This window comes from Typha angustifolia, chromosome 9 (assembly GCF_048772165.1).
Source record: "Typha angustifolia cultivar Huaian chromosome 9, ASM4877216v1, whole genome shotgun sequence".
NCBI lineage: Eukaryota > Viridiplantae > Streptophyta > Magnoliopsida > Poales > Typhaceae > Typha > Typha angustifolia.
The window spans coordinates 11582407-11600046 of record NC_133247.1 but is presented as its reverse complement, the minus strand read 5'-3'; the positions used below and the strand labels follow the sequence as shown (position 1 = coordinate 11600046).

At 35.3% G+C, this 17640-nt stretch overlaps 2 protein-coding genes and 1 pseudogene across 4 annotated transcripts; 1 reads left to right on the top strand and 2 right to left on the bottom strand.

Annotated features, from left to right (window-relative positions):
* Window positions 1-97: 97 nt before the first annotated feature.
* On the bottom strand, window positions 98-1373 carry LOC140767659 (tetraspanin-8-like; annotated as a pseudogene).
* A 3467-nt stretch (window positions 1374-4840) lies between these two features.
* LOC140767458 (E3 ubiquitin-protein ligase GW2-like) lies at window positions 4841-8513 on the bottom strand. 2 transcript variants are annotated; one of them, XM_073107377.1, is made up of 8 exons: window positions 8211-8513; window positions 8044-8095; window positions 7918-7963; window positions 7718-7799; window positions 6942-7068; window positions 6738-6837; window positions 5535-5601; window positions 4841-5438 (listed from the first exon to the last, which is right to left on the bottom strand). In XM_073107377.1, the coding sequence occupies exons 1-8, from the start codon at window positions 8415-8417 to the stop codon at window positions 5235-5237; spliced, it is 885 nt and encodes a 294-aa protein (XP_072963478.1). In that variant the 5' UTR covers window positions 8418-8513; the 3' UTR covers window positions 4841-5234. The 2 variants fall into 2 exon arrangements, with proteins under 2 accessions (XP_072963478.1, XP_072963479.1); XM_073107378.1 differs by having other exon boundaries at window positions 4841-5431.
* Window positions 8514-9510: 997 nt separating this feature from the next.
* On the top strand, window positions 9511-16424 carry LOC140767144 (putative clathrin assembly protein At5g35200). 2 transcript variants are annotated; one of them, XM_073106957.1, is made up of 16 exons: window positions 9511-9679; window positions 10328-10517; window positions 10622-10691; window positions 11857-11954; window positions 12776-12917; window positions 13187-13287; window positions 13496-13579; window positions 13726-13776; window positions 13875-13940; window positions 14023-14088; window positions 14176-14256; window positions 14390-14467; window positions 14910-15092; window positions 15187-15259; window positions 15338-15453; window positions 15714-16424. In XM_073106957.1, exons 2-16 carry the CDS (start codon window positions 10416-10418, stop codon window positions 16008-16010), a joined length of 1608 nt encoding a protein of 535 aa, XP_072963058.1. In that variant the 5' UTR covers window positions 9511-9679; window positions 10328-10415; the 3' UTR covers window positions 16011-16424. The 2 variants fall into 2 exon arrangements, with proteins under 2 accessions (XP_072963058.1, XP_072963057.1); XM_073106956.1 differs by having other exon boundaries at window positions 10324-10517.
* Window positions 16425-17640: the final 1216 nt, after the last annotated feature.

The window sequence follows — 17640 nt, the reverse complement described above, 5'->3', positions numbered from 1 at the left end:
AATAACAAATAGGAATAGATATTTCCATTTGAACCTTATTCCCTATGTGAAAGAAGCTTAAAATTAACGCCATCATCTTAAACGGATAATCCACTCTTTATCCTCGTTTCCTCCCCGGATAAGAATTATCCGCCTCTTATTCTTGAACACAAAGCTATCGGCCGAATAGACGATGATGAGAAAGATGAGGAGGATAACATGAGCAACTGCAAACTTCTTCCACTCGTTCTTCAAGGTAGTAACTACACCTGCCTTGCAAGATTGGCAGTCAAAACAGAGGGCATTCTGGTCATTTGACCATGTTTTGCAATCTCGGTCAAAAGTAGAGGAGTTAAACCCTGCAGGTTTGATCCATACTGTTGGATTCTGGTAGGTGAAGTTGCAAGCAATTGGAGGCTTGCAGCATCCGGACTGCAATGTAATCATAAAAGGAGATGGATTAGCGTAGGATTAATCCATGAATAGGAGTATTTTGAAGAAGATTATAGTAGTATTCATTTTCTTAGTCATTCTCATCTCCCGTTTTCCTAACTGAGATGAAGGTCATGGGTTAAACATTTGTTTTAGAGAAATGAGAACTTAATATCGTTTCACTAAATATCAATGCTGTTAGTATTTGAATTCGAAAACTTTTATACAACATGAGCCTCTTTATCTAACGACAAGAATCTTTTATAAAGTTGTCTAATCTATGTGTCTTGCAATCCATTATAGTGCATTTCTTTGGAGGACTAGGTAAGCTATTTAGTCTATTTGTTGGAAAAAAAAATGTGTTTTTGTATGTTTAATTTTCTAAAGTCTCTTATCTATGTGTATACCCATCTAAAGTTGATATTTAATTATCTTTTAGAACACTTGATTTTCATATGAATGGCCTTAAAAATCCTTGGTTTGCATAGATATCCATAGAAGTTAACTATCATTTAAATTTTGATCCATTAAGTAGAAAGACAAGCATTACTCTTAATTAAGAGTTAAATATATTAACCCAACTCGATCACCTGAACGAGAGAGAGATGACTGCCTCTGTGACAGACCTTCCCTTCCTGCATGCAGCTCTTGATCTTCCTCCAATTCTCACCATCATCGACCCTCTTCTGAAGCCAGAGGAGGAAGAGGACGAGGAGGTAGAGCCAGAGGAGGCACGAAGCACCGGCGTTAACGTAGGAGCTGCATGCGCCGACGAGGCCCGCGACGGAGACGACGAGGAGGAAGGCGCCGAGCAAGACGACGGGGCGGTGGAGGAACTTTTCGCACTCGGTGGCGGCACGGCGGCGAAGGCCGAGGGAAGAGCCGGAGAAGAGAATGCCGATGGAGATGAGGAGGAGGAGGAGGTTTAGGATGGTGAGGAGTTTATTGCTGAAGCGAGCCATTTGTAATTAGTGAAGAGAAAACTATATCTCTATATATATTTATATACATACCTACTAGGAGGGAAGGTGGGTGAAAGTGTAATTTTGAGCCCAAAGGTCTACATATAATAATATAGTGGAATTTACTCTATTACTCATGTTCTTCTTTCCAAAATAATAAAAAAAAAATATAAAAAATATTGACACAAGAGTATTATAATAAAAATAAAATGTGAGGATGGAATAATAAATATTAGAGATTTTTATGAATCACACCTTATATTTTATCTATTTTGTGATCCATACCCAGTTTCTGTGGATTTTGTAACTGGATGCCTCATTTTCTCCTATAGCTCTCATTTAACTTTCTGACGTTATTTTAACTAACTATCGACCAAATTACTAAAATACATTCATCATTCTTTCTCATTCTCGATATCCCTCCACCATCTTCCTTACCTACTTTCTCTATCGTCGTTGTCAACTTTTCCTTATTCTCTCCTCCCCTCCTCTTTTTCTTTTTCTTCTTCTTCTTTTGGAAAGAGAAAAAGAGGATGAAAAAGATAGGATTAATTTAGATATTTATAAATTATTTTATATATTATAATAAAATGTTTAAATTTATTATTTCTTATATAACGATAATATAGTAATAAGACTCTTATCTCTCCGCATCCCTTTTTCTTTGAGATGTGGCACCCTATGAGACTCCCAATCTTGTTTATTATTTTCATACCAAACATGAGATTATCCACGGGATAACTAATCTAATCTCATATTATACCCTCTAAACAAACGCATCAATAATTTATGTGTCAAAATAAGCTCAAGGTGTTCAAATAAAACCATGAGTTTTAGGGCTTTCTCCACACACAGATATGAAATCAAGGTAGTAGACACCATAATTAAGAAACATTTGGAGAGGTATACATACACACAATAGGGTAATTATATTAAAATATAGATACAAGATTCTCTACAAATGAAATATTACAGAGTCAATTAGGAGACTATAAAACATTCTCCAAGTTGTTGAAGGAAAGATTGTGGACAGCACCAACTGCTTAGAAGAGTATTTTTTGTAATCAATCTTTTGAGTATTAGCAAAAAGCTATCATTGGAAGATTAAAAAATATATATATATATGGTGGAAGAATATTTACTTTAGATAATTGATAAGGTTATAGTAATTTTCCTTAATCATGTCATATTTATTTGACAGTATAATATATTAATAGTGAAAGCTAAAGGGATAAAAGTATAGGCTTGTATGCCATCTTGCAGCCCAATAAAACTATGGAAAGATTTTATAGCATTAACTTTAAGAGTTTGGCTAGAAAGGTGTGGTTTAAGAGTTGACTTGATTTAAAAGGGATTTTCCCACTCTCAATTGGGTTGGTTGTTAGTTAAGCCATTAATTTCCTTACTACTAATCTAATGATGTTAGAAGTTATAAGCATTTTGACTAAATACAATAAGAATCAAATATTGTTTAAGATTAAAAAATAAAAAAGATTTGAAGAGGTCAAGAGAGAGAAATAACACCCTTTATTTTATCATTTTTTATCATTCACATGGATATTTATTATCATATTGATGAATTAAATTAATTTTAAATAAAAAATAACTTAACATTTCAAAAACCTTTTTAAGATTAAGATAAAGGTCAAACGAGGCATATTTTAGGTATTTTATCTTTTTATTTTTTAAAATAATAAATATTTTGTATTCTATATAATGTTAACTCTGGGTGCATTAAAAGAAAATTATAGAAGTTAAATGATAAATATTTATATGATAAAAGTAAAACATAAGACGTTTTTGATGAAATTTCCAAAAGATAAAGTCCCAAAAATGATTATTTTAGTCAGAATCCATAGGCCCCTAAGATTTAAGCATATGCCTTACTTTGGATACATAGATAGTGATTTATTTCCCAAAGCAAGGATTACTTAAAGGCTCAACCACAAAATTAGCCCTAATCAATTATGCCCACCACCAAACACTTGTCCAGACCCAAACCCTCTACCAAAATTTGACCATGATCCAAAGTTTGAACCTGAGAATGAACCAAATCCAGAGTTCAAACCACCAAAGATGTGGTGTATGATCTTCCAGTTGAACTTGACCAACCACCTATGCTTGAGCTAGTACTTAGTAGATCCAGATGATGCACTTGAGCTTGAACCAAAACCATAGCTTGAGCCCCAACTGAAGATGATGTGACCAAGCTCATTCCAGAGCCTAAGTCCTGTGCCGAGCCATAACCATAATTTGAGTCTCCACTTGACCCACTATAAGATCACCTGTCGAAACTCGAACCATAGTTACCGCCAAAATTAGGTGATGCTCTCGAACCTAAACCCGAGCCCAAACCATATCCTAAGCCTTGATCGGAAGCAACATCAGAATCTTCTTTAGGACCAAACCAAGCACTAAAGCTCGATCCTCGGCCTGAACCCGAGCCACCGAGCCCTAGTCCGACCCCTAACCCTACTCCTATCCCACCACCCAACTCCTTTCTCATTGCCCTACCCTTTGCACTACCAAAAGAAAGCAAAATCACAATAAATGCAACAACTAGTGCTCTATAGGATGCCATTGATGTGATTCCTTCTTTCTCCAATGATGTTAATGAAGAATTAGCAGATGGTTTTATATAGGCACAAAATGACATCGTTAAGTACTAACATGATACTGCTGTTAAATGCTTGCAAAAGGCCACGTCCGCGTGCTCTCGGATTTGGCCGCACGTATGCAAAGTGATTGGAGATTAACATTTGGTTCCACTTGAACTAGGAGTATCTCACGTTGGATTACCTCCAGATTCGTGCTACAGAGTTGGTCGTAGAAGTTCATTACTTTGGTCCGGGCTTTCTTTAGATGCAATATCATTCTACTGTAGTTTTCAAACTATTTATTAAAATACTATTGCTGCTATCGTATAAGCACCTCGTCAACAAATAAGAGTCTAAGTAAAGTGGTAAATAGATGACTAGAAAGTCAGTTTTTACGTCAATGATTTTGTTACGATCCGACCAAATAGATTAAGTCGAGTTAAGTTGAATTGAGTCAAATTAGTTACTTAACTTTATCTTACTGTTTTGAATTTTAGATAAATCGGATAATCCGTATGTAGATCCAATCCGCTAGCCACCTCCTACCTCTAGCAGCTACCCTACTACATGACCATCCACCACCACCTTTGGTTATCACCCTTAGCCATCCACCACCCTCCAACGATTGCCACAACGTCAGAAATTACTCGTTCTGTTCTCCATAACCTATCTCCACTATTTTATTTTTATCTTTTCATCTCGACCTTCGATTTAGGTGGAACTAGAGCCATTAGAACCCTATCTCACGAGGCTATCTCCACCTAAATTTTCATAATCATCCTACGGACGGATCATTCTAAATCTGGTCCATAACAGATTTGAATAGTGATACAACTTAAATCCAAATATATTCAATCATATACATCTCTTTAAGTTTACTATGAACAGAGGTCAATTATTGTTTACATGAACTAAGAGCAGATATACAAAGCTACATGACTTACGCCCTACAAGACCTCTCCAGAATGAGAAAAAAGAAGCAATGCTGCTGAAGAAATCAGAAGATGAACATGATTAAGCATTTGATTCTGCAGCAAGAACATATGGCTTGTCTCTGATTGTATCTCAACTTTGTGAACAGAGCTCTCCTATTTCGCTAAAAAGAAAGTGAATTTACACAAGATCTGCTGCATGGACTGCATGGACCTGCATTACTAGATTCTGCATCAAAGTTTTCCTCTAAGGCAAGAGATTCTTAGCCTTTAATCCTTTCTTGTTGAACATTTTAGTAAGATTATCATGTAGATCTGAAGTAACTCTTAGTTTATGATCTGGCAGAGAATAATTCTTCTCCAGGGTAGTCTCCAGCTGCTGAATCCAATGTAGATAGCTCACCATCATCAGAAGGCAAAGATGTTTCAGCATTAGTTACTTCATTTGATTCAGAATGAAGTCTACCAATGTTGCTTGGTCCAGAAGAAGGCAAATGTGTTGCAGGATTTGTTTCACTTTTATGTAAAGCTGAATCCTACCCAAAAGTTACTTGTGTTAGTGAAGTCTTTATGTATAGATTGCCATAAAGATGTTTGTCTACAACAGGTAATCAAGGAACAGCTAGGTTCACCTGAAGAGATTGCCATATAGCTTCTATCACCATGAAGTCCTCACAACCTACATCCAATTCTTCATTCCTGCATCAAGAAAGCTTTGAACATTAAAAAAAATTCTTCCAAGAAAACTATTCTTTTCATTTTGAAGCATTCGAATAATATTAATCAGTTCAAATTGTAAAAGAACCTGGAACATGTGCATTGCGTGTGAGTCAAGGGAGGAGTTTTTTCTTCTTCTAAATACATGAAGAGAAATCCTAGTGATTCTTTCTTTACTTTTCTTTTCATATGATTGGTTTGAGACCTACGATATTTGTACTGCAAAGAGAATGATGTATCCTTCTCTTTTATTATACTTTGTCTGGATTCAGTGTGAACTAACAGACTTTAGAAAATGGGTTACAGTGAATAGTGGGTATTACCTAGAAAGGAGAGTTCAAATTTTGCAAAGACTCGCTTCCACAATAAACTGGCAGACTTAGAATAGAGTTCCTTTTCAACTCTTTCACCTTACCACCAGATTGTCTGCTACATAAAATTAGCTCAACCTTTGTATCACATTTGATGGTAAGATACCATATCTTAGTACGTCAATGCTGTAAGATAATATATTCCACTTACTGTGCCTATGTGGTGGGTATAGGCATGTATATGTGTGTGTCTTACTGAAGCAAGTTATATTGGATCTCCATATGAACCAGGCATAATGGACTTCAAAAAAATCGCTCATGGAGAATGTGATAGCTATGAAAGGTTTACCTTTGGCATTCACGTGTAGATATTTTATCTCATTATAAGAATACAGTATTAGAGATAATGAGATATAGACAAGTAAATCATAGAAAATAAGTTGAAAATTCAGTTATACTAAAATACGACGAAAAACAAAGAGGACATAATTGCTTAAATGATCAGGTTCAAAGATGAAGAATAGTGAAAGTCATTGCACTAATAGCTACATTGTAGAGAAAGAGAAAGGGCACATGCCGGTGAAATTCCGAATCAATTTTTTAACTTCAACTAAATAGGAATAAATTTTGTATATTATTAACCAGCATATTACCTTGGTTTTAATGGTATAACAAAACCTTTGATTCTATCGACATAAAGGCTGTTATGCATGGTCGTGTTGTGAATAACAATCAGAAAGTAAAACAATAATATTAAGTGACAGAAGGCATTATTTTCTTTATATCACTATTAGGAAGTTCTAGGACCTGAAGCTGAAACCATTCGTAATAGAGGAATCATCTCTATTCATAAGCTTTTGCAGAAGCGAGGTTCTTGGACCAAAAACATCTGAACCATCACTGGGACCTACAATCAATTTAAACCAAAAAAAAACAACTTAAATAAACTAGTACAGGAAAGTACAAACTCAATTTACATGGAGAAAAAAGGAAACCATATAAGATATATACCAGCCATATCTGAGAACTGATGATGAACTTCTGCGGGAGTTCTGGTATGATCAACAATTACAACTTCATCAACAGTTTGAGACTCCTTCTGCATCCTTATTTTCGCCTCAATTACTTTCTGCTCCTCCTGTGCAATCACACAAGAAGACATTATCAATGAGAAACTGACAAATTGAGCATGAGCTTGTGGAACTGTTATAGTTCCTTTAGAGAGGGGATGATAAATGCCTGTTCAGTGGTAAAACTGAAACAGTAAAACACCTTTTCTGAGGTGGTGCTATCTCAGGGAGATCTTGGGGAAGATGAAATCCTTATTTGGCAATACAAGGGATCCTAAAAGCACTACGGAGATATGGAGAGAAACCGCTAAGCTGAATCCGGATGGCAGCACTAACTTGTTCTATTTGGTTTGAGCACAGTAATCACATATTTACTCAGCACAAAGGAAAGAATTGGGGGTGTTTATTCTTTAGTACAAACTCTTTAATCCTTTGTTGGGCAGGTATCGGAGGTGATGAAGCTCAGAGAAAGGGAAGAATCTTTCTTCAGGGAAGTAGGAAAGGCAGCTCCAAGAAGTAGACGTTGAAAACTTATGATATGTTTCAGATAGATGTTCTTGTGTTGATTATGATGGCATGTAAGTGAAATGGTTTGGAGATGGTAAAGTTTCTATTTGTATTGATATTTTATCCCAAAAAAAGAGAAAAAATCCCCTCTAGACAATCAATTAAGCATACTACATAGTTAAATAACAGAACTCTGAAAAAAATTCTTACTGCTAGCTCGAATTCCTTCTCCTTCGCAGTCCTGGAGCCGTAGTACTCAACTGCATATGAGCAAGTTTTGCAGAATGGGCATCTTTACTTGTTAAGTATTTCAATCAATTCAAGTTTCCGAAAAAGTTGAGCCAGAAAAGGCATTAAATTCACATTTTCGTTATGACAAAGAACAATTGCATGGGAGGATTAGAGGATACTGCACAGATTGGGATGTCTCCGAAGGCATCATCTGCAAGAAGCACTCTACAAACACAGGAAAGAAAAAATTCAATTACCGAAAGATGAATCAGAAAGAAGAAAGCAGATCCCAATAAGCAAAATACCAGTGCAAATCCGTTTACCGCAGCACTTGGATCGATTCAGACTTGGATAGAACTACCAAAATTCCCCCCAAAAAAATATCCAACTTTTAATCATACCAAGAAGATAAGGAAAGGAGAAAACATAGATTAAAATATAAAGATGGGATTTTTATGACAAGGGACAATACAAAGAAGCAGATGGGGCACTCCTCGAGGTCACAGGCATCGAATTGGGCATCGTCAATGGCGTCAAAGCATGGCGCGAGCTTGTGTGAGCGAATGAGGCGGCGAAGCTTCTGGTAGTCCACGTCGGACGTCTGCCGGAGGAGTCGGCGCGGTCGCGTGAGCCGATCCTCCACCGACCGCCGCCGTCCGACGCACATCCTATTGCCCATTACCAATTCCCAAATCCCCGTGTCCAGGATTAAGGTAGGGTTATACGATTTGGAAGAGGAGAAGAGAGAAAAGAGAAAAAGTTGGTGGCTTTTTAATTTGAGGAGGGAAAGGAAAAGTGAGGAGAAAGGAGGAAGGAGAAGTAGCAAGCAAACGGAAAAGGAGGGTGTGACGAAAATACCCTCAAAGTTCTTTAGAATAATCTAAGCAGTGGCAACGGCTGACCCGGTAACCCGATTAGCTGAACCCGGATCCTTTCCTTATCGGGTTTGGGTACAAAGGTTGCATAATATATCGGGGTTTCTTACATAATTGCTACTAAAACCTCTTAAAATATTATAATTATCTCTACATTTTGATTAAATTTTATAATTATCACTAAACTCGTTTAATTCTGAACTTTACAATCATAGTTAGGTTTTCGATAGATTAGGTATTTTCTAGTTTTGAAGAATAATTGATTACTTTTTATTCTGTTAGATGTTGTTAGGATAAAATTAACTAATTAAATTTTATAGGCATTAAACCCAAATACATAGGATGCAGGATATGACAGGGTGTGAATTATAATAAAAATAAAAGCTAGGATGTTTCTGAAATATCGTGATATAAGTTATTAGTACTCACAAAAATTATAATATTTTTAGAATATAAAAATAAAAGTTAGGGTGTGAATTATAATAACGTTATTGGTACTCATGTAAATTATATATTATGACTGCAATATCGTGATATAAGTTAATTTTTCTCACTCACCCGTGAGTAGACAACCTTGTTAAGAATTTTTTTAATAGGTTTTTTATATTTTGACTTTTAAAAGCAAGATAAAAGTCAAATGATGAATACTCATATGATAGGATTTTTCTGATAATAAAAGAAAATATAGGGTGTGAAATGTAAATTTTCCTTTCATTTTATATCCGATTTCCAACCAAGATATTATCGGATCGGATGCGGATGTATATAAAACCCGGATCCAGAACCAGTTGCCATTACCTCGCTATCGTCGTCCTCCCGTAACCTGGGGAAGTTATTAATGCCTCCAAAAACTTCCAGCTTTGTTGTAACGGCTCCTCTCTCTCTCTCTCTCTCTCTCTCTCTCTCTCTCTCTCTCTCTCTCTCTCTCTCTCCCTTTGTTCATATCTATATCCATATACAAATCCCTTCTCTCTCTTCGATCCATTTGGATCGCATCATTCCTCGTTTTCTTCGCATTTCTCCACGCGCATATCTTTGATTGCGCTGGATTTGTCCCTTTCCCGAGGTACGTAAAACCCTAACTTTATTTCTTTCAAGCCCTAGTTTGATCCATCTATCAACGAGTTTATGGTTTCTCTAACTAGTTTCGGTATTTTGAGGTAGATTTAGTTTTTCTAATGCATCGTAGTGATTCTGTGGCATATCATCACCTTTTTTTATGTTTGTTTTACCCATCACCAAAATGAAAAGAACCGAATCAAAATGGAACAGCGAGTAGAAGAAATTTAGGTTCATATTGTGATGTATCAATTGATAGAAGAGAGCTTTAAAAGGGTTGCTGTTTTCTAGCTTTCTTCTGGAAAACGAATAATTGTCCTCCAAATTAATTTCTCATGTATCGTCCTTCGTGTTCTATATACGAATTTGTTTCCAGGAGCAAAGAATTAACTGTTAATAGGATCAGTAAAGATGATAAAAGAAAACAGAAAAATGCCTTATCTGTGCTTCCATTATGAGAAGCGCAACTCATGTCATATTTTTAACTGGTTAACTGGTAAACATCTTAGTGGCACATTTGGTTCATATCTTGCATCAGAAATAAATTACATCTTGCTCTTCAATCCAATAGCTTTCAAAATTCACTTAACTGAGCAATTATTGTACATTCGATTCATTGATGACTGTCTTATTTAACCTTTCTGCCTTCAGACAGCCATACTTGGATATACGGGTGCCTTACTCAGTAATTCTCGATTTGGAGTTATTTATGTAAAAATTCTTCCAGAGAATTTCAAGGTAACATGGCTGTGGGTGGTAGTACTCAGCAGAGCATCAGGAAAGCTCTTGGAGCTTTAAAAGATTCCACTACAGTTGGATTAGCAAAAGTGAACAGTTATTACAAGGTTCCTTCATCTCATCTTATGGTCATTCTTTTCCTTTTCTCGATTTTTGTGAAGTCTGATTGTGATCCACTTGAAGAAGCAATTTTGAACTTTTTTTCTCTTAGGAACTGGATGTCGCTATTGTCAAGGCTACTAATCATGTAGAGCAATTGTCTAAGGAGAAGCACATATGCAGTCAGTACCAACTCTTTTCCTGCCTATTACTGGGAATTTTTTTTCCTGCTGTAACTAATCATCTTTTGGGCCCAGAAATTCTAAAATGTGCTACAGAAACCACAGCTTTGATCAGATTGATTCTGACTAGAGAGGCATGATATATTTAAGTCTTGATCTAGTAAACTTTATCGGACTTCAGATTTCAATCAAATTTTGATGAGAATCTAACTTCTTGTCAGTCTTGATCAAGAGATTCAATACGTAAAATTTAATCACTTCAGGTTGAAAGAGGGATTAATTCAAATATGATCTTGAAACCAGTTTAAACTTAATTCAGTCATCCTAATACGATAAAAGCACAAGGTGGCAGTACTTGCAAAGCAGAAAAGTCTATTGAAATAGCAAAATTCAAAAAGGACAATAGTACCCCTCTAAAGGGATGTTGGAGTAGGGGCTATTAAGGAATAAAGTCAAGATTTATTTGTTATTAATTTTAAATGGCCTGTTTTTTCTGTCAAAAATGTTTTTTTTTTGTTCTGTAATTTCCCACTAAAGATACATAGTTTCTTATTATGCAATATTTAGATGCAAGCATATAGCTAGAGCAGTATGGGTTAAGAAGTTGGAAGTCCCTTCTCTATCCTTTCTTGGATTGTGGTAGTTATATTATTGTGTAAATAATATATAGAAGCTACATAAATGTAATAAAATGAAATTGATAATTTACTCATAGAAGATACAAATACAAGATACTATTGTTGAAACTCTTTTTCTAAGGTAAATATGAAATATTTAAGAGAATCTCTGAACTAAGAATCACAATTACATACGTATAAGTTCAAATGTCACATATTATATACATATATAAATGTTGTTTGTTTGTTTGTTTGACATATGTATGCTTGTATATAGGAATACATCAGAGCTCTGCCATATAATTTGTCATAGGATCTTGAGGATGCTAAACCATATGAGGCATATTTAGTAACTGATGCCACTTTTGAGATCCATAACCGTGTTTATAGGATCTTGGACTGGATAACCACTAGGTATCAAATCCTATTTCAGCCATGATAAAAAGCATCTTAATGCTAAATTTTGTATGTTAGAAGTAATGCTTCTATTTAAGGAAATTAGTTTGATTTTCTTGCAATATTTATGACTTTTTTTTTCTTTTTAACAGCTATTTTTGATGCTGTCTCAGCATCAAGACCTCGTGCTGATGTTACATACTGCACTAATGCTCTTGCTAAACGGCTCACCAGGACGCACAATTGGGCTGTATGTCTGCTAAGTAGTTTTTCTTCTTTCTCTATGCAAAAGTTGCAAGCTAACTTTTTGTTAAAAAGAGTTTAGTTTATGGAACATCCGTGCATAAAACTTTAGCTCCTTGCCATCTCTAATGTTACTCAGATCTTCACTCTAAGTCATTCTGTAGCCCATTACCAGGACAGAATTCAAATTCTTGTTCTATTGGTTGAAGATCACATCTACCAGGTGTGTAAAAACTGACCAATTGGTTGATGTTATGTTCAAAATGGCAGTCTGAAATCTGGAATGGAATCTAGTCTCACAATATCATATACTTACTTGGGTCATGTTAAAGATTAAACTGTGATAATTGGCCAAATGCACATTGCACATTTCATAATTTAGCATTATGGTATATTATGGGCTTTTTCTCTGTATATCGGTTTACCTAGAGTGATGAGTTCAACTAGATACCATACAAATTAAGTGCATGATGTTCAAATATTTCTGTGATGTTTTGTTATGTTAACTTGCCTACATTTGAGTTACATTTATTTCAATAGCTGTCATTTTCTGGCTTGAACATTAATGCCAGGACTGGAGAGTAGCTTGCTCAAAAGTTGTGTCACTGTGTGTAAACCCCCTTGTCCATATGCAAGCATCAAGAATTCTTTCTATGATAATACCACAGATGCAGACATAGTAACTAAGTTTATGCTTTGATATCGTCAAGTATTGAAAAATTGATTGCTTATGAGAAATCTTGAGCAATGTTCTGATGTACGTGGTGCCATGTTAGTTTTTTTTTCCTACTTTATTTGCAATCAGCTGACTGTCCCATACTTCATTAGGTAGCCTTGAAAACCTTGATCGTAATACATCGGGGTCTGAGAGAAGTTGACCCTACATTCCATGAAGAGATCATCAATTATAGCCGGACCAGAGGCAGTATGCTGAATTTATCACATTTCAAGGATGATTCTAGTCCATCTGGTACTAGCTTCTTCAATTTATAAATATAGTCCTTAACTCCTTCGCAAAACTGATCATGAACCTTTTTCCTATTTGACTCAAAAGCTGACTTAGCGTTGTTTTCATAATTGCATGTGTTACTTAACTAAGGTTCTTTATGACAAGGTGGACATGCAATGCAAGTTCGATATCTTAGTAGTCACAAAAGAACACTACTGTTTGTGGGAGAAAATAATTTCTAATGCCTTTCTGTTGCTCGTTTTTTTTTTTTTTTTTTTTTTAATCTCCAGCCTGGGATTATTCTGCTTGGGTTCGAACATATGCTCTGTTTCTAGAGGAGCGGTTAGAATGCTTTCGAATACTGAAGTATGATATTGTGAAAGGACAATCAGTAAGCATTTCAGTTTCATACTATATTTCTCATTTCAAGTTTCCTCTTATTTCTTGTTGTACTTCTTTGTGCTTTTTGACTATTTAGATCTTAATTTCATGCATTTATCTTTGAGTTGAACAATACTCATGCATTTATCTTTAATCAACTTTTTGTTGCTGATATTGATCATGATTTCAATTGATTTTAGTTTGTGTTTCATTTATAGAGAATAGCGGAAGTTGACACAGTTGACTTGCTTGAGCAGTTACCTGCTTTGCAGCAGCTGCTTTTCCGCCTGCTCGGTTGCCAGGTAATGAAATGGAATACGTTTCACAATTCTTTTCCTATACTTTATCCTCATAATTTTCTTCTCCCTCTTTTCTTTCTTTCTTCTGTTTAGTGCAATATTGTGAAATACTTCTTGTAGAAAAATATTCTCATTTCCTGTTTCTGCAGCCAGAAGGGACAACCATGTATAATAACATTATCAGACATGCACTTTCAATTGTAAGTGGTGTATGGAAGCATAACAGTTTGTACATTAGTTAGTTGCACTTAGTCAGATAGTGATTATGACATTATCTGTGACATGATTTCTTTCTCAGGTAGCTTGTGAAAGTATTAAGATCTACAGTGCAATTAATGCTGGTATTCTTAATTTAGTTGAGAAGGCAAGTGTCATGATTTTTAAGTAGATTTGCTCTTTCTGAATGTACAAATTACAAAGTAATTAGTTTTACTCCTTCGATATAGTTCTTTGAGATGCAACGCCATGATGCACTTAGGGCATTGGAGATTTACCGCAAGGCAGGGCATCAGGTAATGTCAACATTTCCCTCATATTTTCCTGATGATTATTACATAGTTCCTGAGGAAAAGAAAAATCTATACTTGGTTGTTTTGTAGGCAGAGAGACTATCTGACTTCTATGAGGTCTGCAAGGGCCTCAATCTTGGGCGAATGGAAAACATTGTTAAAATTGAACAGGTTTATATTATTCTCTCTCTCTTTTTCTGATTCTTCTTTCTTTTAAATATAATGTCAAAATCTAAGTACTTCCCAGATTTATGCTATTTTCTTATCAGTCCACTTCTTTTTGTATTGGTTGATTTATCTGCAGCCACCTGCATCATTCGTTGCAGCAATGGAAGAGTATGTGAAGGATGCTCCACGTGCTTTATCCTCCAACCAGATTGTGGTACACATGCCAAGCACTCAGTGAAGTAAATTGTTATGTTTTCTTTTTTTATTTATAAGAAAGTAAGCTTCTAGACTTGTCAACTGATCATTATAATGATCACTACTTTTTATATGCATTCTGTTGCTAGATTAAAGTACCTTCTTTTGTTTGTATATGATCTCTTAAATAGGTTGGTACTACCTTTTGAGTTAAGAAATATAAATTACTTTCTCGTTAGTCCTGCAGAATTTGATGTTTAGTAACATAGCATAACATAGAGACTGTCCTTTTCTGCTACTCTTGTTAGTGTATCTTTTAGTTCAGCATCAAGCTATCTACATCTTCTCTTTAATATATTTTTTTCACTTCTGTTGCATTGTTTTTAGACCATGGGCATCCTTCCTCTTCTTCTATAAACAGGGCATGCTTGTTTGCCTGAGGATTCAAGTTATCATTGCAGGTGGAAAGTGACAGACATATAGCCCCCATAGCCATTTTAGCCATTGAGAATCAGAAGGTGAATGATGATCCTGAAAACATAGAACCAGCTCTGGCACCACAGCCAACATCTCCTGTACTAGTATCGGAGACCTCTGAAGCTTCAGTTCTACATTTAGCTCAACCTCCAGTTACTGATCTTTTGGTAGGAGTTAAAATGCTCAAGGTTTCAAGATTTTTCTTAAAAGGTTCTAGATGCCTTCTTTTGTCTGCTTTGCTTATCCACATTCTGCATACAGCGCTTGGATTTCGATCAGGGTGCTACTGAGATGGAAGAGAAAAATGCCCGAGCACTTGATATCATTGCTGATGGTGAACTTCATTGACCTTAGCAATTAAACTACCAGAAAAACGATTTCCTTCTCACTAGTTTCTCTTCTGTTTACACAGATAATCTTGTAAATGATACATATATGCCTAATTTAACAACTGGGAGTACAGGGTGGGAGCTAGAACTTGTTGGCGCATCAAGTTCCAATCAAAGTGCCCTTGCTGAGAGCAAACTGGTAGAGATGATTTGCTGCTGATATTCTTTTATTCTTTTCACTTTTTCTCTTTTAAGTTTTAGGCACACATGTTGCATACATCATCAATTGCTGCAAGATTAGCTGTATAAGTGTCAAAATGTTCGTAAAAAGGGTCCCACAACTTTTTGAGTTTTCTATTTCAAGTATCAGGTTTTCTTTATCAACAAGTATCAGGTAAGTTTTGGCATTCTGCTGATATAATCTTACATCTTGTACACAATACCACATCATTGCTGCAGGCTGGTGGACTGGACAAATTGACATTAGATAGTCTGTATGATGATGCAATGGCAAGAAGATCAAATCCTAATAGGGGTTATCACATGGGTCAGGTGGCACCAAATCCCTTCGAGGTGGTTCAATATTCTCAAGACCCGTTTTCTGCCTCCAACAGTATAGCTCCAACTAGCAGTGTGCAGATGGCTGCCACGATGCAACAGCAAGCACTAATGATGCAACAGCAACAGCAAGCTATGGGTCAGGGAAGCACCAATCCCTTTGGAAATCCATATAACCCATACACTGGATACACCTAAGGTTTCGTTTAACTAGATATTCTGCTCAGTGAAGATGGCTGAGTCATGCATCCTGAAGGAATGAAAATATAAGACGTGTAAATAGGCAGTTACTCCCTTTTCCTTCCATATTCTTCTATTTGTGCATCATCTCAAGTTTGGCAAGCTGCTAGGTGATAGTTAAATCCAGTCTTGCAGTATTAAGTCTGTCCTGAGCTGTAGGTTGATGTTGCTTATTCTCTTATCAGAAAAATATGGATGCAAATATGATGCTGCTCAAGTTTTAGACTTGATTAGATTTGTTTAGTCAGATGGATAACATACAACACTAATTGTTAGCAATAATGATTGGTTAACTCTCTTTTTTCTTTAAATGTTAAAGCAGAAAAGTGGGCTAATTATTCATTATTATTATTTTTTAATGAATAATTATTACAGCAGAAAAGAGCTCGCATTTATTGAGTATTTTCTCTTTGACATCTGTTCTGTCGATCACTAACTGTAAAGTGTTAGCTTACTCTTTTTATTTACTTGAATTAGCATTGTGGTTATCTGGTTCCATGAATACTAGTAGAGTCTAGTTCCTTATGGAGTGCTTGCTGGATCCTTGTATGCACTTAGTTTTCCTATAAATCCTATAAATGTGGGTATGGTTGCCTGTTATTATTAGAGTTCTATGATCATAATTTCATATAGGAAAGGTAACGAAAAAAATTATTTTTGGTCTCTTTACCCATTATATTTCAGTGTTTGAGATTGGTAAACTCCAAGCCAGCTCAAAATTATATTAGTCAGCAAAGATTTGCAGCAAGGTTGTAGATCATCTGGACTCAAAAGTCTTGGAAAATATGTAGGAATTTCTGTCTTTTATTTCGATTAGACATGGTTGAAAGGAAAATGCCTATACTACTGGACAACATGAGGAACATGTAACATTTTAAACTATCTTTCTACCTTCTTAGAAGCATGATTGAGTCTTCCTACTATTTGGAGGAATAGGTGTAGGTCTGTTTGATGTTCTCCAATTGCAGCATATGTATAGAAAAACGCAAATAAGAGGAAATCACTTTGTGAAAAAATATATATATAATAATAATTCTTTAACCCTTAAACAAAACTATCATAGGCTTGTAGCTCACAATCTAAGCCAGTCTTAACTATTCGAAATCATGTTTATAAAGAATTGACTGATCTATCTAAGCTTTTAGCATGTAATCCTAATACAATGTAATTTTATAAAATAAGGTACAATTCTTATAAAATAGTATTTTAGGCCATTCACTATAGCCAGGGGTGAAAACTGGTCGAATAGAAAATTTCTATTCAATTCGGATACGGATAGAGTTTTTAAAAAAAATTTGGATACGGATCGGATATATTTTTCGAATTCGGATACGGATATTCGCATATTTTTTTTTGAATAATTTATAGTTTTTAGTTTACTTATTTAAATAGTAAATATTAATATTGTTACTAATAATACGTTATATATTATTTATAGAGATTAATTTCTCTAATTTTACATATTTGAGATACAAAAAATTTATTTGTTGTAAAACTCTTAATATTTTTGTGTTAATTATATCTAAATAAAATATTATAATTCTTTTACATTCAATCAATATCCGTTTAAGATCCGATCCTCTATCCG